This window comes from Cuculus canorus, chromosome 2 (assembly GCF_017976375.1).
Source record: "Cuculus canorus isolate bCucCan1 chromosome 2, bCucCan1.pri, whole genome shotgun sequence".
In the NCBI taxonomy this organism is placed as follows: Eukaryota; Metazoa; Chordata; class Aves; order Cuculiformes; family Cuculidae; genus Cuculus; species Cuculus canorus.
In genome coordinates, this window is record NC_071402.1 from 150,366,118 (window position 1) to 150,386,717 (window position 20,600).

General features: G+C 38.8%; 1 protein-coding gene across 1 annotated transcript in view; it reads left to right on the forward strand.

Annotated features, from left to right (window-relative positions):
* The window catches only part of PTPRN2 (protein tyrosine phosphatase receptor type N2), a 653,541-nt gene that overhangs the window by 60,756 nt on the left and 572,185 nt on the right, over window positions 1-20,600 (forward strand). The window contains exon 2 of the mRNA XM_054058934.1: window positions 4,115-4,165. Coding sequence (XP_053914909.1) covers window positions 4,115-4,165 — 51 coding nt within the window. The remainder of the gene's footprint in view (window positions 1-4,114; window positions 4,166-20,600) is intronic.

Below are 20,600 nucleotides of genomic sequence, written 5' to 3' on the forward strand. Positions count from 1 at the left end.
ATGGCAGGGAACTGCTCTCCCTGTATTATTAGATGTGCAGCATAGACATGTGTGCTTTGGTTAAACGGGGAGAGGATGATCAGCTGAACTTCTTGGGAGTGCTGGTGTGCCTATGAACAACTGAGTCATTGCTCCAACCTTCTTTGTTATTACTGAGATGCAAGGACCATACAAATGTTAGTGAAGAAAGGAATCATAGAATGGTTTGGGCCGGAAGGGACCTTAAAGGTCATTTAGGTCCAACCCCCCTGCCATGGGCAAGAACACCTCCCACTAGACCAGGCTGCCCAAGACCTCATCCAGCCTGGCCTTCAACACTTCCAGGAGATGACATCCACAACTTCCTTGGGCAACCTGTTCCAGTGCCTCACCAGCCTCATTGTGAAGAATTTCCTCCTAATGTCTAGTCTAAATCTTCCCCCTCTCCAATTTGGAGCCATTCCCCCTAGTCCTATCACTACTTGACCTCGTAAAAAATTCCCTGCTCAGCTTTCTTGTAGGCCCTTCTTCAGGTACTGGAAGGTCGCTATAAAGTCACCTCGGAGCCTACTCTTCTCCAGGCTCCACAATCTGCACTCTCTCAGCCTGTCCTTGTATGGGAGGTGCTCCAGCCCTCTGATCAACTTTGTGGCTCCACATTTTTCTTATGTTGGCGATCCAGAGCTGGACACAGCACTCGAGATGTGGTCTCACAAGAGCAGTCTTGCAAGAGGGGGAGAATCGCCTTCCTTGACCAGCTGGCCACACTTCTTTTGATGCAGCCCAGGATACTGTTGGCCTTCTGAGCCGTGAGCACGCATTGCTGGCTCATGTTTAGTTTTTGATCAATCAGCACCTCCAAGTCTTTCTCGGCAGGGCTGCTCTCAATCGTGTTGTCCCTCATCTTGTATTAAAACTGCAGTTTGCCTTGATCCAGGTGTAAGACCTTCCAATGCCATTTAAGTAAGAAACCTGTGTTTAAATTTTAGGTTGAGCAAAGCAATATATATGCACCTGTTTAGTTTTAGTCTCTATTAGCTGGTTAGTTAGTTATGTGGAGAATTTATTTCTGGGACGCTGTATGAAGAAACATGGGAGGTATAGGGTGTTTTGGTTTCTTCAGGGAGGGTTTGAATGTATTCAATCAACAGTTTGTGTTTGGGGAGATGATATCCAGTAGCGGAATTGTTTGATGGAAAATGAACATTAATTTTAATCCCATAAGGCATGAACTGAATTAAGTGATTTTTGGAGATGATGCCACTTCACTCTTCAGTGGTGACTTATTACCACCATTACTATTAGTAGGTAGATGATATTTACAATGAAATATGTTGCTTCTTAATGTCACAGCAAAGAACAGCAAAAGATAAATTAGTAGTTACATTAGCATATTGACTGGTTGGGTGAAATATGCATAGCAATCAACTCTAGCAATAAATAACTTGAAACAAAATATTTTCCAAGGAATTTTGGAGTTCCTTGTGTATTTTAAAGTAGTCGTAGATGGATATAGTTTGCCATGCATTGAGTTTATTAATTTTCTCTCCAAAACATGAGTTTCCAAGGCTAATTGCATCAGATGTCTTGCTGCAGTGAGCATCAAATAACCAACTCTTATTAAAAGAGAAACTAAAACATGATAAAATCAGTTTTCTCTTATGTTTTTCAGGGAAGATATATTAGGTAATAAAGCAAAACATACCAAGCACAATCAGAGTGCGTTTCAGTCAGACTTCTGTACTGAGGTAGCCTGGCTGTTTATTTGTAACTGAACACAGTAATTTTATTCATCTTGTATCTGGATTTTTCTGTTTCTGAGAGTATTGGCATAGTACAGGATGACCTGTCTCTTGCAGGTGGCCATGGGTAGCAGGTAGCTTGTTGTCCCAGCTCCCAAGTGTTTTGAAATCAGCAGGGTCTGGGTGAACCAGCTGCTGTTTCAGTGTGTGACTCCACTGCAAACATTCCTGGTTGGACCTTCTCATCTAACACCTTTTGGATCAGCAGCAGAGCCACTGGAGGATGGAGGATGAACCGCAAAACTACGTATCTTCCCTTTGTCACAGGACACCTTCTGCAGCCCTCTGTTGAACATGAATATTATATGCTTGTGGTTTTAACCCTTTTGTGATCTCTCAGGAAAACAAGGCAGAGAGATTTAACCAGGGATGTCTTCTAACCATAGAAACTTCTTTGCCTATCTTGCATTAGCACTTGAAGTTTCTTACCTTTTTTTTTTTTTTCTGTCTGCAAACATTGCTTGTTGAGTGGTACTTTTAAGTAGAGCTCTTCTTGTGCTGTATACCCGGTGCTGATACGTTTTGGTCACTGCCTGTCCTCATTCTAGCCTGACGTTCTTTATGAGTCAATGCATAGTTAAGGCATCCTTCAGCTTTGCTGGATCAGTAGCGAGGCTTAAGTGAGATATCTTCAGTGATTTTTCAGACGCCGTTTCAGGTCAAATGAATGTTACAGTAGACTTGGCTGGAGCAAAATTATATGCATCTCAAATATGCCATGAATAGATGTGTTGTCTCTGTTTGAAGAAGCCTTTCCTGGTCTGAAACTTCCTCTACCTTTCAAAAGCCACCAAGTGTATATCCACAGTTTATTGGTGCATAGTTAAAATGACAAGAGAGCAATGTTATTGGCATATTGTAGTCTTACATTATCTGCTTAATGTTTTGTATATGTGGTCATTGCAGTCACATGTAGGGTAGCTATAAAGGGCTCTGCCAGTGCTCCAGATGACTTCAATTCATATAGATGTGCTTGCACAGCTCAGACCTAGCGCTGTGCTAATAAATCCTGCTGAGAGACACAGTGTATTAGTTCAGGCTTAATGATGTGCTAATAGAGTTACCTGCTGAAACGCTGTGCAGGCATACATAAGTCACTCTGTCAGTCACTCTGTCCCCCAGAACTTTTCTTTTAGCAGGGTTAGGACTTGGGTAATTCATAGGCAGAGGGGACTGTCGAGCCTTTCAGGTTGTGGAGTTTTTGTTTTATTTATTTATTTATTTTTATTAATAAGAATAGGCTCCTTTTGGCTTTGTCTTGAGCAGAGATTCTTGTACTCTGTGGTTCTGCAGATATTGGCATGGCTGGGGAGAGACTTCGCTCCTCTGTTTAAATGTGGTGAAGCTCTTGGCTGTTTTTTGATGCATGGTGTAAAACTACCCAAGACTGCTTAATTTCTATAACTCTCTGTGTGCATTTATAAAATTAAGGTATTTCTTAGAGACACTTGATTGTCAGTGTGACAGTTTCTGTATTCAGAAGAGTCTATTTCCTTGAAGTTTATCCAGTTCTAGCTCTTTATCTTTCTCAGAAAACACAATTAACTAACTACTGTTTGTGTTAAAAGAGTGCACGCTCTTAATAAAGCACGGTATTTCATGCTGCTTCTGTACTTGTCGCTGTCTCCATCCCCTAATGTGGAGTAACCAGAGCAGAAGGCTATCCTGCCCACTTCTCTCCTGCCCTCACAAATAACGGCAGGATCTCATTTTATTTAAAGATAAAGGGCATAGTAACTAGCATATTTTTTGCAGACTTGTATGGATCTGTCAGCTTTCTGTGGAGGTATCACAGTGTTGAAATGGATGGCTTAGATTTTAGCCCCTTCTCCTAAGTGTTAGGGCTCCTGACATGGAGCTAGACATGGTCTATGGCTACTGTTACTAAATCCAAACCTAATTTGTGCAATTTATACCTGATTCGTAGGCTTATCTCATCATAGTAGGGAACTCCTGCTTTCTTGGCATATATATTAGTGCATTGCGGAATTGCTGTGCTGTGGTACAATGAGGTAGTCAAAATTGAGACAATACAAAGCTCCTCAAATTAATGAATGGGAGAGACATGCGCTGAGAAAAATGAATCCTCAGTAGGGGAATGAGGGGGAAAAACCATCGAAGGTTACTATGGCTATAACCAGTTAGTAAGATGTGCTGTCTAACCAGACCTGTTTCCATGTTCTTGACTTTTCTGTCCGGCCCAATTTAGACTCCTAAGGCCAACCAAATGTCTGACTTGCTGAGAAGTTAATAGCCAGAGAAGTCTTCATTCTGCACTGATTATCCACAATTTGAAACCTGTATTAATTTTTACCTTTCTATTGTGTTTTTAGGCTGCCTGTTTGAGGATGATCTTTGCAAATCTTTTGAAATCTGTGTAAATGGTAAGTCTTCAATGTTTGGCTTGTTGACTGCTCTGTCCTCTGCTGTGTGATTGCAATGTGGTTGATTCAATAAGCCAAATCCATATAGGAATGAGAAGGAGAGGAAAGAAAATAAAAAAGGAATCAGGTATAGATATTCTGGTCAGCAGTTAGGGGAAATTCAATAGATTTAAGAACTACATAATTGTTCTCTCAAACTTGAACAACATCTGTAATTATGAGAAATAGATTATAAGCATATTAAACACACTGAAATATACTACCATTTAATTTGTCTTGATACAGGGTACAAATAGCTGTTTAGTTATTTTCAGGTTGTTTATTTTTATAGAGGGTCATGCTGAGAAATTATCGGTTCCCTCAAAGGGTTTTTATTATAATAAGAAAGAAGGTCTAAAAGGAAAGGTCTTCTGTTCTTGATTATGCTGCTTCCTTTTTTGGTGATTTTACTTGAACAATGCAGAGGTCGTTTTCTCCTGCTCTCCTTCACAATTTCTTTTCAGTAGATAAAAAACAACCCCAACAACACACATGCATGAACAACTCTAATGGAGCAGTAGAGAAGACTTTTTCTGACAATAGTCAAAGATTGTTGATGTGCTATATGAAATAATTTAAGTCCTCATGAAGGATGGACCGTGTTTAAGGGGAAGCCTTTTGAAGCAATTGGTATTTCAAAATCTATGGCTCCTTAAGTAGGGATTTTGATTTTAAATTTAAGTATTATATATGAAATTTCCATTTGTATGTATGGCATAAAGCAGTAGTTTTGTTTTCATCAAATATGGGAGACAATAATATGGGTCTTTTAATAAATAAACTGTTTATTAATAGACTTTATTTGTAATTTAATAAAATTTAATATTATTAATATAATTTAATAAATCCTGAAGATGGGTTAACATTTCCAGTATTGTTGAATGCCAGGCAAATGCATGCAGGAGAGGGAATAAAAAAAAAAAAGTCTTATTTTTGCAGAACTGTAACACTAAAGAAAAGTCAACAATGAATAAGCCAATTGATCAATGATATTTCCTAGTGGTTGTTCTTAAACACATTGACAGAAACTCCTTTTTAATTAAGGTCACTGCAAGGTATTTATTTTTTTCTTCCCCTGATTGGGCAAAAGTTTCCTGGAGTGCGTTTTAATGTTATCCTTAAGGTGCAAGTAGAAGTACACCATTCTTGAGAAAATTACAGAATCTTTTGAAGGCTATATTTTGAAGTACTAAAATACTGTAAGAATTTACTTATTAAAGGTACCAAAAAAGAGCAGAGCCACTTGCTTCAGAGCAATCCTTCCCATTTTTCCTATCCAAACTCCTTCTGGTTCAATTGCATCCGTGAAGTTCTTCAGAAATCCTGAAATACTTAAATGTGAGTGCTTTGCTAGATTGAAAGCTCAGGAACTGAATTCTGTGGAGGTCACAGTGCTCAGGAGCAAAGATTACTTTTTGTATTACAAGGTCATGGAAAGTTTATCCTCCTTTGTTGTCACACAAGTGCATATTTCTGAACTACAGTGTGAATGTGGGTAAGAAACAGCAGTTACTTTTGGGTAGCATCTTTGAAGCATCTGTGATCTGCAGATCTGAGCCTGACTTCTGCAGGAAGGCTCATAATTTTGATCTTTCTCTCGGCCTCCAGCAAAGGTAACAGAGCTGACTGCATTTTCAAAAATGAAGCTGGGTTTGCCTATTGAAGGTATAAGTCACAGTACTTGCTATGTCACATCGTGTCATCAGCTGGAGATTTCACTTACTTCACATGCGTTGGACTAGTAAAAGGATAACCTAAGTGCCAATGGATGAGCTATTTCATAGCTTTTAAAAAAATTCTACCCCTTCCTTCTCCTTTATTTTGAAGAAGCGATTAAGTGCCTAAAAGATTTTGATGAATGTTCATTTGTATAAATAAAAAAGGGATGTTAAAAGAATTTTATTTTAATTGTTAAAAGCAAAGTAATCCAGTTGTAAGATCTGATATAAATAGCATAAGTATCAGTTGCAGCTCTTACATCTGTTTAGGTCATATGTCATTTTTGCAGGGCAAAGATCCTGCTGTAATAATATTGTTGACTTTTCCACTGCTTTCCCTTGTCATATAAAGGTCTCTTTTGGCTTCAGTGATGGGTTCTCGCTTATGTTTGTTTAATAGCTCCAGCAGTATTCATGCAATATTAATTTATTTCCATAAACCTTTTATCAGTTTCCTAAGCTGCACTGACTCATCAAGTGGTTAAAACGGAACACACTGTTTCATGTTTATCTTAATGGCATAAGGGTAAGTCGGGCAAAAAAGACAGAATTAGTTTTCCCAGACTCTTCCTTTGCAAAGCTAGGACGTTGTGGGATAAAGTGGCTTAGCTGTCATTTATTTAATTTCTAGTACACCATTACCACTATTTTACAGTTGGAGGAAGTGATATTTTCACACATCTAAAATGCCTGAAGCTTGAAAACATGCAGCTGAAAAACTTGACATGAAAGGTGGATATACCTATGAGCTGGAGACAGTAATAGAAGGTAATAAGGCATTTTATAAGCTTGGAAATACCTACTCCCCAGTAACGGCTTATAAGCTGCTACAGATGACAAAGGAAGCAAATAATGTTGTAATTAAAAAAAGATATATAGAAGGAGAAAGAATAATACAAGGAATAGGATTTGCAGTGAGGGCATGTGTAGCGGTGCAGCTGTGGGCAAAGAGGGATATGGTGTTAACACATTCACATACGTTTTGCCATCTGCGTTAGAAGTTTAAGCAAATGAGTTTTCCTCTGTGTGTATTTTTATTTTCTTAACTGTTATGCCTGGAATGTGTTTGTAAGGAAAGGGTGGGGGGGAAAAAAGCAACATCAAGAAGGAATTTTTAGACAGTCTCTGAGACAGTCATCCTTCACCCATCCTTGAACACTCCTTGTATTTATAGGTTAAACCTAGTATAGTTGGGTAAGTGGGAATATGTCATGTTCTGTTTTGCATTTTAAGTGATAAGTAAAGCCGTTCATGTAAAACATCAGCTCACACAGCTTCTTTGTTGGAAGGTTTAAACAAACTGGCTCCTGAAAGCAGCAAAGCAAAGAATCGTTCTTATCTTTTCTTATGAAATCACGCTATTGAATTCTGGCAATGCCACTGCGAAAGACACCATGTGGTATAGACAAAAGCATTCATTTAAAAATAACAATCCCTTATTGTCCTTATCCGTGCCTTTATTAAACTGTTTGCTCACTTAGGAGGATGGTATTCTCTCCTTTAGGTTTAATCTGCAGATACTTTGCTTCAGAAAGAAGCTTCGTGCTGTGTTTTATCCAAGTGTGGATGCTATGATATCTTTTCTCCTCATCAACAGAGTCTTTATAAATCAGGGCAGTTTTATTTATGAAAGATGTTGTGTCTGCAAGCCGTCCTTCGCACATGAAATTGTAACAAGGTTCATGAAGAAATGATCAGACTGTAGAAAACAACTCTGTGAGGCCAACCAAGAAAGTTAATTAAATACAGTCGTTGGTGCAATATGCATTATTAAGTCAAGCCTCACTGACAGCCACTAAACCTCTCCTAGGAAGACATGGTCTAATGTCTGCGGTAGTGTTTGAAGCTGCTGTGCCTCTGAAAAGCTGTACAAACAGCTCTGCACAGCTGAATCAATATTACTTTATGTATGCAAGCTGCACTTGTTAGGAGGGACTTAGGTTAGCACAGTGTGTCAAAGGCATCCAAGCATTGCGGTACAAAGTCATGAGCCTTTCCAAGTTTGAATGTCTCCAAATAGTTCAGAATATTAATGTACTTTCTTCCATAGCTACAGAGTTCCTTGAACATTTGAAGTATAAGCATGTGCTGGTGATGAGCCATAGATGGTAAACGTGTACTACAGATGATAAGGGAGAGGAGTCAAGATCCCTGAAATGGTTTCTTGATCTTAATGTGTAATGCTTTGAGGTTTTCCAGATAATTGCCTAGAAGAATGGAACTACAGAAGGCAATGCACTTCAGCATTGTTTAGCTAACAGAAGTCTGCAGCTACATCTGTGTTTGCAAGGCACAGCTCTTATAAAACCTATTAAAATTTGTCAGAAGACACTAAAAATTGTGCCTGAGCTTTCCAAAGATTTTCAGTAAGAATCAGTGCTTGTTATAACTAAATTCAGACTTCTGAGGAGTAATACCAAATGGAACCTCACTATGCTGTTGCTTTACTGTGTGTACAGAGAATTTCTGTGTTTTTCAAGGATGTGGGAATTCTTCACAAGTAACTGAAGTCCTAATACCATGAGGTAAACCTGATGTTGCAATGTCTAACTTGAATTCTGAGATAAATGAGGATATATGTATATGTGAAGTAAAAAACCCAACCAATTATTTAAATACAAAGACTTACTGGTTCTTCCATACTGGTTCAAGGAGATCTTTTTTTTTCCAGACTTGATTTTTAAAACATATGCTTTGAATAAGTATGTCAGAATCTAGTATGATACTCAAAAAGAAGAAAATTTTTAAATCTAACACCTTATGGTATTCCAAACCCCCAAATCTTCAGAAGTATTTGCACAGTTTGTTCAACTGAAATCAAGGGTGAGTTACCACCTAAATATTCTTGATTAGCTGTGGCTGTGAGGATAGATGCTCTAGTTAAGAAGACTTCTTACATACCTTTTGAATTAATTCTGTGTTTGCATCTGGGCAAATAAACACCAAGATTAAAATTTGCTCACTTTTCCCCCCTGCACTGATATAAAGTGACATTAATTTATGTGACAAAGTCATGTAATGGGGCAAATTGATGATACAGAGCTTGTTTGGGATAGAGTCTCAGACAGTGAAGGCGAGTAGGAAATGGTGACTGTAGAAGTTTTGGGATATCTCAGCTCTACTCCACCCAGCTACCACGCTTTTTTTCAAATAAATTGTACTATCTCAGGTTCTAAATGAGGGATGTCTGCTATACTACTAAGTATGCGTAGCCAGCATTCATCGAGAACACTTTCATCATTGATGCTGAATGGTTTTGAACTATTATATGTGAGGTAAAAACACTGAAAAAATAACCTTCTGGTTTTACCACAAGGTTAAAAATGCCAGGGCAGTGATGACTTCATCTGCTTTACCTTGGAGTGGAATGGTGGGTTTTTTTCTCTTTGATGAAAAGGTCCATCTATCTTCCAAACTGTCTATTTGTGTCTTCTTTTTCTCCTAGTGTGATGCTGAAATGGCTACATGTGTGACAGTGTGGTAGAATTGTCAAGCATGTGTGACATTAAAACTGGAGTGGTGATCAAAGGTGAAGTTGGAATCTTCTCCTTAGGAAAAGTTACTTAGTGGGTTAACACAACTGTGGTTATCCACCATCCTAGCTGTCACTAGAAGGTTTATTGTGCTTTTTTTGTGTGGAGAATCTCTAGTTGTAGCTCCTGCGGGGCACAAAACCATCATTCAGACTTCACTGACAGCCTGCCGTCCAGCAGCAAGGAAGAGGCAAGTATGTACAACCGTAAATCTACCACGAGCTGTAGGTAATTCTTTATATTCCTGTGTCCTCTGCTAGTAAATAAGTCTTGGAGCTGCTGAGTGTTGCAGAGTGTTATTTCATGTTGACAGGCCTCCTTTTTCTTCCAGCTCAGGCAAGAATGCTGCTGTGTTGTCAAATGGAAATGTAATGTCTGTCTTCGTATTGTGACTTGTGGTAGTGTATTTTCTTGCTTCGAATATCAGCGTTGTGTTTCCTAGAACCAGGGCAAGCATTGCAAGTAAAATTGTTTAATCAGTGTATGTTTGAGTGATTTTGTTGGGATTTTTGGTGTTTAATTCAACTTGTTTGACTACAGGACTCCACCTCCTCACTCATGGTTTGGGGAAGCACAGGGGCTAGATCTCTTAAGAATACAATTCATCTAGTATCTCCTTCTCTGTCAACTCCATTATGTATTTGCAATGATAGCATGTGTAAGTCTCCATAATGTAATAAAATGATCTGATTTTAAGCAGGATTGAAGATCTGGAATTCGTTGCTGGTTTTTTTGAAGAAACTATTTGGCATTTCTCCACTGAATACTTGAGTTGATATGAAGTCTTCACTCTTATAATATATGCGTGGGTTTTATTACAAAAAACCAGACAAATCCTATCTGTCTGCTGCTTTTTGCTCTTGTACTAGAAAGGATACATACAATTTAGGGTAAGTTAGAAAATGCATGTTACATCAGTATTTTCATGAAAATATATTTGGGTGCTTGAGATACTGTCTGTATCATGTATCATCTTACTGTGTGGTGGACCCCTTCATTAACTTTTTTTGGTTAAGCTACAAAGAAGCTGTTGATGCATCTGTTGGAAATGTTCAGAGATGGTCCTTATTTCATTATGTTATTACACTAAAAAAAAAAAACATTTGGGAGGCTATGGAAAAGTACGGCTTATTTAAAGAAAAGGCATTAGGGAGTGTCAGTAAAATTTGTGCCTGATGACTTGGGAAAGGCTTGAAAAGGACAGCATGGTCTGTAGAGAAGACAGCACCAAAAGATAATGTTCTGGCAACGAGGTGGAAAGCAAATGAGTCCTAGTTTAGAGTGGCACTGCAGCAGTCTACCTCTGCTGAAAATGCATCAGGCTTTCTAGCTTCCTTGTGTGAAGGGGCATTCAGAAGTGTTATGGTTCACTTCCTGATTAAGATGTTTTGATTGTGGCTTTTTGAAAACAGAAAAGAAGGTGGGATTCTTCCTTGAAATTGTTCAACCCCTACTAAAAAACCCCAAATGAACAAACCCAAACAACCCCCCAAGGACTGAAAAACCTGCATAAACATATTTATGAAAAAAAAAAAAAAAAACAATAAAAATTATCAAAACAAAGGCCAGGTGAAACTGGTGAGTTGGCAGTGACAGCTACAGTATTGTGATCACTGGTCAATTCCAGATCAGAATGATATATGAATGTATTTTTTATGGTGTTAAAACGTATGCCTTCTACATAGCATGTTGTTTGCTTATGAATGTGTATTTCCAAAAATGAAGTGCATGACTTTGGATCTCCTTGCTTAATTTCAGCTTCACATAATCCCCGTTAGAAGTGAGACTGATATTTGCCTTTGTCACCCTGTATATCAATAAGTGAACAATGCTTCAATGCCATGTTGGCTTAACTGGGCCAATCAGATTAATTATATCATTAATTATCAAGGTACTTCTGTAATTAATGGAGGCACTGATGGGAGTGCCTAAAATGGGATAGACTAGAAAACTTTGACCACATGACCATTTTCTCACACAGTCATGCTTTTTTAAAATAATCATGCCAATTGTATCTTTCTTTTCAAAACTGTCAGTAATCATAGAATCATAGAATTGCAGAGTGGTTTTGGTTGGAAGAGGCCTTAAAGATCACCCAGTTCTAACCCCCTGCCATGGTCAGGGATACCTCCCACTAGACCAGGCTGCCCAAGGCCCCATCCAACCTGCTGGCCTTCAGCACTTCCAGGGAGAGGACATCCACAACTGGCCTGAGCAGCCTATTTCAGTGCCTCACCACTCTCGTCGTGAAGAATTTCTTCCTAATGCCTAGTCTAAATCTTCCCTCTTCCAACTTAAAGCTGTTCCCCCTAGTTCTATAACTACAAGCCGTTGTAAAAAGCCCCTTCCCCAACTTTCTTGTAGGCCCATCTTCAGGTACTGGAAGGCTGCTACAAGGTTTCCCCAGAGCCTTCTCTTCTCCAGGCTGCACAACCCCAACTATCTCATGCTCTCCTCAGAGGGAAGGTGCTCCAGCCCTCTGATCAGCTTTGTGGCTCTCCTCTGGACCAGTTCCAACGATTCCATATCTATCTTATGTTGGGGATCTAGAACTGGACACAGGACTCCAGGTGGGGTCTCACAAGAGTGGAGTAGAGGGGGAGAATCACCTCCCTTGACCTCCTGGCCACGCTTCTTTTGATTCAGCCCAGCATACAGCTGGCTTTCTGGGTGGCGAGCACACATTGCTGGTTTATGTTGAGCTTCTAGTCAATCAGCACCTCCAAGTCCTTCTCTGATGGGCTGCTTCATCCTGTATTGAAACTGCGAATTGTCCTGGCCCAGGTGTAGGACCTTGCACTTGGCCTTGTTGAACCTTATGATGTTCACATAGGCCTATTTCTCCAGCCTGTCCAGGTCTCTCTGGATGACATCCTGTCCTTCTGGCATGATGACTGCACCACTCAGCATGGTGTCATCCGCAAACTTGCTGAAGGTGCACTTGGTCTTATCTATATTATCAATGAAAATATTAAACAGTACTGACCCCTGTATGGATTCCTGAGGAACACCACTTGTTATGGATCTCTATCTGGGCACTGAGCTGTTGATTGGTACTCCCTGAACGCAACCATCCAACCAATTCCTTATCCGCTGAACAGTTCACCCATCTAAACCATCTCTCTCCAATTTAGAGAGAAGGATGTTGTGGGGCACTGTGTCAAAGGCTTTACAGAAATCCAGATAGATTGCATCTATTGCTTTTTCCTGGGTCCATTGATGTGGTCACCCCATCACAGAAAGCCACTAGGCTGGTCAGGCAGGACTTGCCCCTGATGAAGCCATGCTGGCTGTCTCGAATCACCTCTTTTTCCTCCATTTGCTCTAGCATAGCTTCTAGGAGGATCTGTTTCATGACCTTCCCAGGCACAGAGGTGAGGCTGACAGGTCGGAAGTTCCAAGGGTCATCTTTTCGACCTTTTTTAAAACTGGTCACAATGTTATCCTTCTTCCAGTTGCCAGGGACTTCCCCTGACTGCCATGACTTTTCAAACATCATGGAGAGTGGCTTGGCCACCACATCAGCCAGTTCCCTCGGGGCTCTGGGATGCATCTCATCAAGTCCCCTTATATATGTTCAAGTTCCTCAGGTGTTCGCAAACCTGATCCCCCTCTACAGTGGGAGGAGGCTTACCCCTCTGATCTCCATTGTGTTGTCTATTGACTCAGGAGTGGTGAGGAGAGTGTCTGTCACTGAAGTCTGAGGCAAAAATGCTGTTGAGTACCTCAGCCTTCTCCTCGTCTGTTGATATGAGGTCATACCAATTTTACAGGGCCATTAATGAATGACTCTTGACTATTCACTCTTTGCATTTTCTTGGTTGTGTGGGAGGCGAAGCTGTAAATTTCCTAAATATTTCCTGAATAAAATCCTTTTGGATGTTTCTTTACAGTTTCTTTACAGTTACAAGTTTCTCTGTGCTTGAATTGCCATACTTTTTATTCTTCTATTAATTTTTTTTTTTCTTCTTTCAAAATTTATGACAAAAATCCATCTCCCTGTTTGCTGGCCAGACTGTGTATTGGTTGACTGCTCTTGCATTACAATAATCATTTAGTGAACACCTTTTTTGCTGCTGACTTCATTTTATTTGACAAGATCTAATAGGTATTTGACTCTCAATCTGCCTTTAGACAGTAAACATTATAGAAAATAATATTTATGGTTTGCAGGGGGAATGTTGTGGTGCTGGCTAAGTCTTACAGAATATCAGAGAACTGAATAGCAAAATCTTATGACTGAAAGCTTACATGCCTCAGCGGAGCAAAGCTCTGATGACAGTTCTTGCAAGAGTTAGCGACTTTTTTGTCTGAAGATAGCTTGTATGTGAAAATATATCCTGTAATAAATAACATCCATAATATCATATAGAAGATAAGGATGAGGGAATTTAATCTGTAATATTTTAAATATTAGATGCAGCTTCATATGCATGTGAAAAACATATAATATATATAAGGATAACTTTCAATGACTGTAATTGCTCTAAACAGCTGAACTAAAGAGATCCAAATTTTAAATAAAGAAGGCAGAGGTTTTATCCCAAGTTGTGTAACTAGTACTGGATGTCATTATTTTGGGCTGGAACACTTATCTGAAGCGAGCTAGAAAATATATACCTTCTCTTTATTCTAGTGCTTAGAATAAATGTTCTGTAATAAAGAACAGTGACAGGCTGTTTTTGTTCTATGTCCTCATTTAATAAATAAGAACAGTCTGAAAGTGAACTAATTGCAGTACTGTTGATTAAAAGGTAAAGACCTGTTAATGAAAAGTCATTCTCTCTTGTAAGGTATTTGAATTCTTTAATTTTAAGAGAGATTTCTTCCCTGCCCTACAGCCTCCATGGCAACAGCAACAGAAGTTCTTCTAGAGGTAGACAGAACAATAAATATATTTTATGATTCCAATCCATTTATTGCAATTTAGTCCTTTACTTAAATAACTTTGGCTGCTGCTCTGCATAAGTTGAGAAATATTTGTTTGCTTTTGCTGCTGAGTCAGCACATTCCATTGTCAGCTTTAAGGTAGGGTCAGCATGATTTAAGAAGGCTGGTAATAGCAGCGGATTTTAAGGGAGACTAAGGGAGTACAGCATTTAATGTTTGGGCTCTAATTCTGTACAGGAAGATGTCTATCAAAAGGAAAATGTTTGGTTTTTATTGCAATGCATCGAGAACTTGTGCTAATATTGAATTTGCAATAATATGATAAGGTTAAATGTGTACCTGATTTATTCCATTTAATCTTAGCCCTTTTAAGATTGTTTTTAGTCTTGTAGCTGTATTATCTCACTGACTTTTTGAGAGATTGGACTCTACCATCGTAGTTTCTTCCTGGAAGGAATGGGACAGGTGTGAGTGTGAACAGTGGCACAGTATGCAGTTTTTCAATGGCAAGAATATCTTTTGTTAGTTTTCTCTATCTGTTATTGAGCTGGAATTGATTGGTTCTCTATGGTGAGCTCCATAATAGATAAGAAAGAGGCGTATTATCCAACCAGAAACTATATAATATGCTGGTGGGGAGGAAAAAAATTGAAGACAGTTGAAAACTAATGAGGCCTTCCTTTGTATTTTTGAATTTGTCTTGTAGTCCTCTCTTTTGACTCTACAGCATGCTGCTGTATCTCTGTTCCTGTGAAAACTGGATAAAAAGAGTACTAGGGTATATTGACAGTTAGTTGGATGCACATTTTGTTGTTATGATTGCCAACAGTTTCCTAGTATACTGGGCACTTACAGAAGACAACCTACAATACCTGGTTGCTGAGGGTGTAGTTTAAATGGACTACAGTTTTTGAAAATTAAAACTATTTGTTTCCTTTGGAGGTGGAGTGGCCTTCAGGAGGTGGGTGAGGTGGTGGCATATGTTTTATTTTAAAACTTGAATTTTCTAGCTTTTAGTAATAAGTGTAATTTTTTTCTTCTGTTTGCTGTGACATGGAAAACTCCAAACCCCTCCAAATTAAGGTAGTTTCCTATTAGTTTCCTGATGTCATCTCTCTTTCTAGGATGTTGTTTCATTTCCCTTCACTGTTTAACTTCCAAGTTTGAGATGTAAAGATTTACTAGACTTCAGTAATTCAGAGTTCCTACTTCTCTTTACTGACAGCCTGCCTTTAATTTTAATGGAATTTTTCTGATGGCTTATGCTGGATAATTTAATGGAACAAACTCTTCTTTCAATGACAGTAGCTATTGGAAAAGTTCTCTCTTGAATTTGTACCTATAATTTTGATTGATTACTTCTGTTTGGTGAATGTGTTCTAAAAATTTGATTCCTAAATGTGGTAATATTTTTTTCTTTTTTTAAACATTTGCACTAAATTTTTGAACTCCGGAAAAAATCTGTGACTAATGAAGGATAGAAATGAGCCAATATGTTCCACAAAACATAATGTAATGCTGCTATGCAGTTAAGAAATATTTGTCCTATTCAGGGTCTCAAATTCTTTTTATTCAACTTCAGCTTTGTTATGGTAAATTTAATTTTAGATGCCACAGTTTCACTTAGTGATTTTGTTAAAAATATTTGAAATAGCCTAATGCTAAGATTTCCTTTTCCTTTAGTAGGTCAGTTGCTGTTTTAAATGGGGTCACTGCTTTTGCCTTGATAGCCCAATGTGTAACCTTTCTGCTCCTCCACTTAGTGCTCACCTACACAAATATTTGAGACAGAAATGACTGAAGAAATGAAAACTTCTGAAAGAAGTCTGGGCAGAGAAGGATCCCTATTTCACTGGAGGGTGTGGAGTGCTCATTGGCAAAGGGCCGATGAGCATGTTTAACATTGCAGCACAAATTATAAATCCATGTTCGCTAAAAAGATAATCTGCTGGTCAGTGCCTATTTCATGTCCCTAGATCTAATGCATTGCTAATTAGAAGTCACTCCTCCTTGCTGAGTTTTATTTCAAATTATTTGAAGAGATTTATACTAGTCCCCCAAAGTGTGTTTTACTGAAGGAATCGGGACATAGGGCTAAATTGTTTTAATTCATGAAATATTACCCTCAACAAATGATGGCAAGTATTTTGCGGGCATGGTAATTGAAAATGAGATATGACTGGAATAGAGGCTAGCAGCATATTTTAGAAGACCATTGCATCTTCAAAATGTTATCACGCCTCAAAAATCTGTAGAGAGAATCATTGTACCACAAACAAGAAAAATCCTTTTTCTACCCCCAGGCATCTCTTGACCAACATACACTAAGTAAAGCTCTCAGCTATGGAAATGCCATACTTTCTCCAGGATGCAGTGGCTTCTGAAGTTAATGCAGTTGTTCCTCCCTGCTTTATTTAAACAAGTAACCTACAAATGCAGACCAGCTTGCTCAAATAATACCTGATGATTTCTCCTCAGTTATGAGGAGGATGACTACATTACTTCACCATAGACTAAAGGAAGTGATAGTTGATAATTCCTAGGGCTAAGGATTTTTCTTCATACAGTTAATTTGCATATAAGTAGTACATGAATAAATATTTCCCTTCTTTTAGTCTGAAAGTCGGCACATTAGATAGAAATGGGAAATGGACATTTGTTAATTAAGCAGCAGTAAGCACAAATTTCAGTGCCATTGCAAGCTGCCTTTTTAGAAACCATGACAATGACATTAAGCTTTTACTAAACAAAATATGCTCCTGTGTGTCATGCAGTTTGCATCCTGTTTACTATTAAGAAGTTGCTGGCACAGGCAGAAGACATTTTGTTGAAGACAATAAACAAACAGAAGTCGTTTGGTCGGAAATCAGCTGTTTTCACAACTGCAGGTTTAGATTGGAAAAGAAAAGGAGACATAAATGGTTTTCTTCCTACCTGTTTTTTTTATGAGCTGGTGTTTGCACATCAGCTGTTAAGCTTTTATGGAGCCGCGCCTCTCATTATATGAACCTGCATCTTCAAGCGGAGAAATACTTTCTAACCACATACAAATCTCTCCCATCCTCACAAGGAAGGCTAAGGAGGAGCCATATACAAAGGTCTCCAGCAGCACACGGGGGGCCATAGTTTTCGGTCCCTGTCTGCACACAGGTGGAAATGTTAGTTCTTGCTCCTAGAACAGCAATCTGGGATAATCTCTGCCCTCCCCATAGCCGCTGGGATTTAATCTTGTTGTGTGGAGTTTGAGATGCTCCTTTAGATGTCAGTACGTATACTACATAGAAAGTTATTTTGGCTTAAAAAAAGACAAACAGCAACAATCTAGAGACATACCAATATTCCTTGAGACTGAAAATTGTATGCAAGTAAATGTGATGCTATGAACTGCCTTTTTTTTTCTAAGTGGTGCAAAACATAGTCCCATGCTTAGTTCATATCCTCTAGACTGTTCTTTATTTTGTTTCAGCTATGCAGGAATTGCTGTCCAAGCTGACTTTTTCTGGAAAAAATAGCACATTCTGGCTATATAATCAATGGCATAGCCTAAACCCATGCCATTAAAGAAGAAAAAAATGCAAACAGTGTGAGAAAACTCATCTGTCTGATGTATAGAAAGATGATTATGGTGATATAAGAGATTTTCTTGGTGGAAAATACAAATTAATGCAGGTCATTGATTTTAAAAAGCATTATCCTTTGCTAGACAAGACAATTTTGTAGGCAGTGTAACATGCTTGCAGAGAAGCAGAGCCATATGTCACTGCAGCAGAATCGTCCTTTGGCTGGAATAAAATGAGAATATGAATGATTTCATTGCTTTGTGTGTTAATACTATTTGTAATCAAGATGAAACAAAATTATCTACAATATCAGTGTGAGAGATACTGCAGTTCAAGAGGGAACAGTTTTATGGGAGAAATGATTGATTTATTTCTACTTGTTTACTGTCTGTGCTTGTGAGCCGTGCTGGCTGCATGGCTGAATCCGTGCTCTGCCGAGGTCTGCATGTGCCATGTGCTGAGTGCTTTCTTGGAAATGTCTTACATAATTGCACTTGAAGGAGCTGTGAATAGTATTGATTAGTGGCTGTTTTTACAGAAGGTGGAAAAGAATCAGAGCAGTGCCTTAACAATAATTTTGTCTTTTTCTATTAAGAATATCTGAATCAACATAAGATAAAACTGAAGAAAGCAACCATTTTTAGTAAAGTTGAGAAGATTACTATGGTGAGATACTTTGACTTCAGCTGCCCCTGCTTTGGTACTGGGGACAAGGCCAGCAAAAGTAGTAGTTTGCTCTTCTTTAGCTGGCCTGCAATAAACTGCTCTGTTCTGCAGAGCTGCTCAGCTCAGTGTTGTTTTTCCACATCTGCCCACACTGTTCTCACCATATCAGAGCAGTCTAACTGGCACCTCTGCTCCTTGCCATAGCCTGGAATACCCTATCTGAGCAGCATTAGTTACCTGAGGGAAGAGAAGCATATTTTATTACAAACTGAATGTGGAGATACTGAAAGGATGCTGAATGGGGAGAGAGGTGCCTTGGGACTGTGAAAGGAGGCTGGAGATGAGTAAGAGAGGGAGGAAGAAGTGAGGGAATCCTTGGCTACCCCCGGCCCTTTTTCCCTGTGCGGATCCTCACCCTTCTTTCCCAGGGTGTTGCCAGAAGTGAAATTCAGTTTTGCCTCCATGGCTGAGGGATGCCTTAGGCAATAAAAGAAGCCTCAGAGTTGGGTGAGAAGACTTGACTCTGTGTGCTTTTCTGAAAAGGATACCTAAGGAGGAAGCATGATGAAGAGTGATTGAAATAACTTTATTTTTGCTTTGTGAAGATGCTATTAAAGAAGATATTTCTGTTGGGCCAGGCTCTCAGATTAACTTGCACATTGTCTTCTGCAGCAGCCATCTGAGTCAAAAGCACAGGAATTGTTCAGCCTACCAGATCGCTACAGAGAAACCTTGGACATTCTTTCCCTTGACATTCCCTTATACCTCCACTTCCACCCACAAATCGGATACCAACCCAAATTATATTATTGAATATTTGTTCTTGAGATTCATAGGAGCCCTTCTCATCTCTTACTGTGCTAGCTCTTGACTTCAGAGTCAAGTGTCAAGGTGTATTAGTGACTTAGGTGTTTCTAAAACCTTATATGAACCCGAGAGATATGTGCGGTTTTGGTAAAACCATACCTCACCAACAACTTCAAAGAGAAACCTGTAAAAAATAGTACTTACTATATATGTTGTTATATGTATTCAGAAATTACATTAAAATACTGTTTGCTGTAGTCATGCCTTGACTTTTATATTATTTCATATTTGGACCTGTCCATAGTTTAATATAGTTAAAAAGATAGGTTTTTTTTATTTTCATATTTTTAAAAGATTATACACTTCTAAAATGGGAAACTTCCCCTTTTAATATGAGGGAGAAGTGTAATGCTCTTGGGAAAAATAATTTATAGAGCTGGTCCCTAATTTTATTCCATGAGTCATTGTTTACTCATTTGCATCAAGAGTCCTTGTGTGAGGGAAAGGCTAAAAGGCGTGGTTTAACTGAGGAGTGAGATACCTTCTATGCCAGAGGTCTGGAAGACCATACAGAAGATGGAGACACAGAAGGGGAAGAAAGTTTCTTTTTCTGCATCTTTAATGTTCTTTTGGGGCCCGCTAACGTTATTCTTAGAGAATATGAAGTATGAAAAAATAGTAAATTAAATGCATTTTCTGAAGTGAGAGCTTATGAAAGAATGTGTCAGAAAAGCCTGTAAGACACAGCACTTGCACAGGCATCCCTCTTGTGGAGATGTTGTGAGAGTTCTCTCCCTGTTGTCGCTTCCCTCAGCAAGGCAAAAAAAGAAAACATTTTGTGATGGGCTGATTTTCTTTTTAGGTTTTAATTACTCTCACCTGGCATTTCTGAGCAGTTTGGAGTCTATTTGTCATCAGTGGAGAATAAAGCTAGTAGGGTTAAGATATCTGGCTATCTCTGTTAATCACTATGCCTGTTTTAACAGGTTTAACCTATTATTGTCTTGCCCTAACCAGCAGTGGGATGAATTAGCTAATCTCTAAATCTCATTACTATTTGCTTTGCCTGAAGTGTTTGCTAGGTTGCTAAGGTAGGACAAAAGGTGCTTAGAAATATAGAGCTGTAAGATAGACAGGCTTGATTGACTGCCTCAAGACATCAGGTCATGACTGAAACTACTGCAAAGTGAAGCATAATTGGAGCAACATAATCCATGACTCT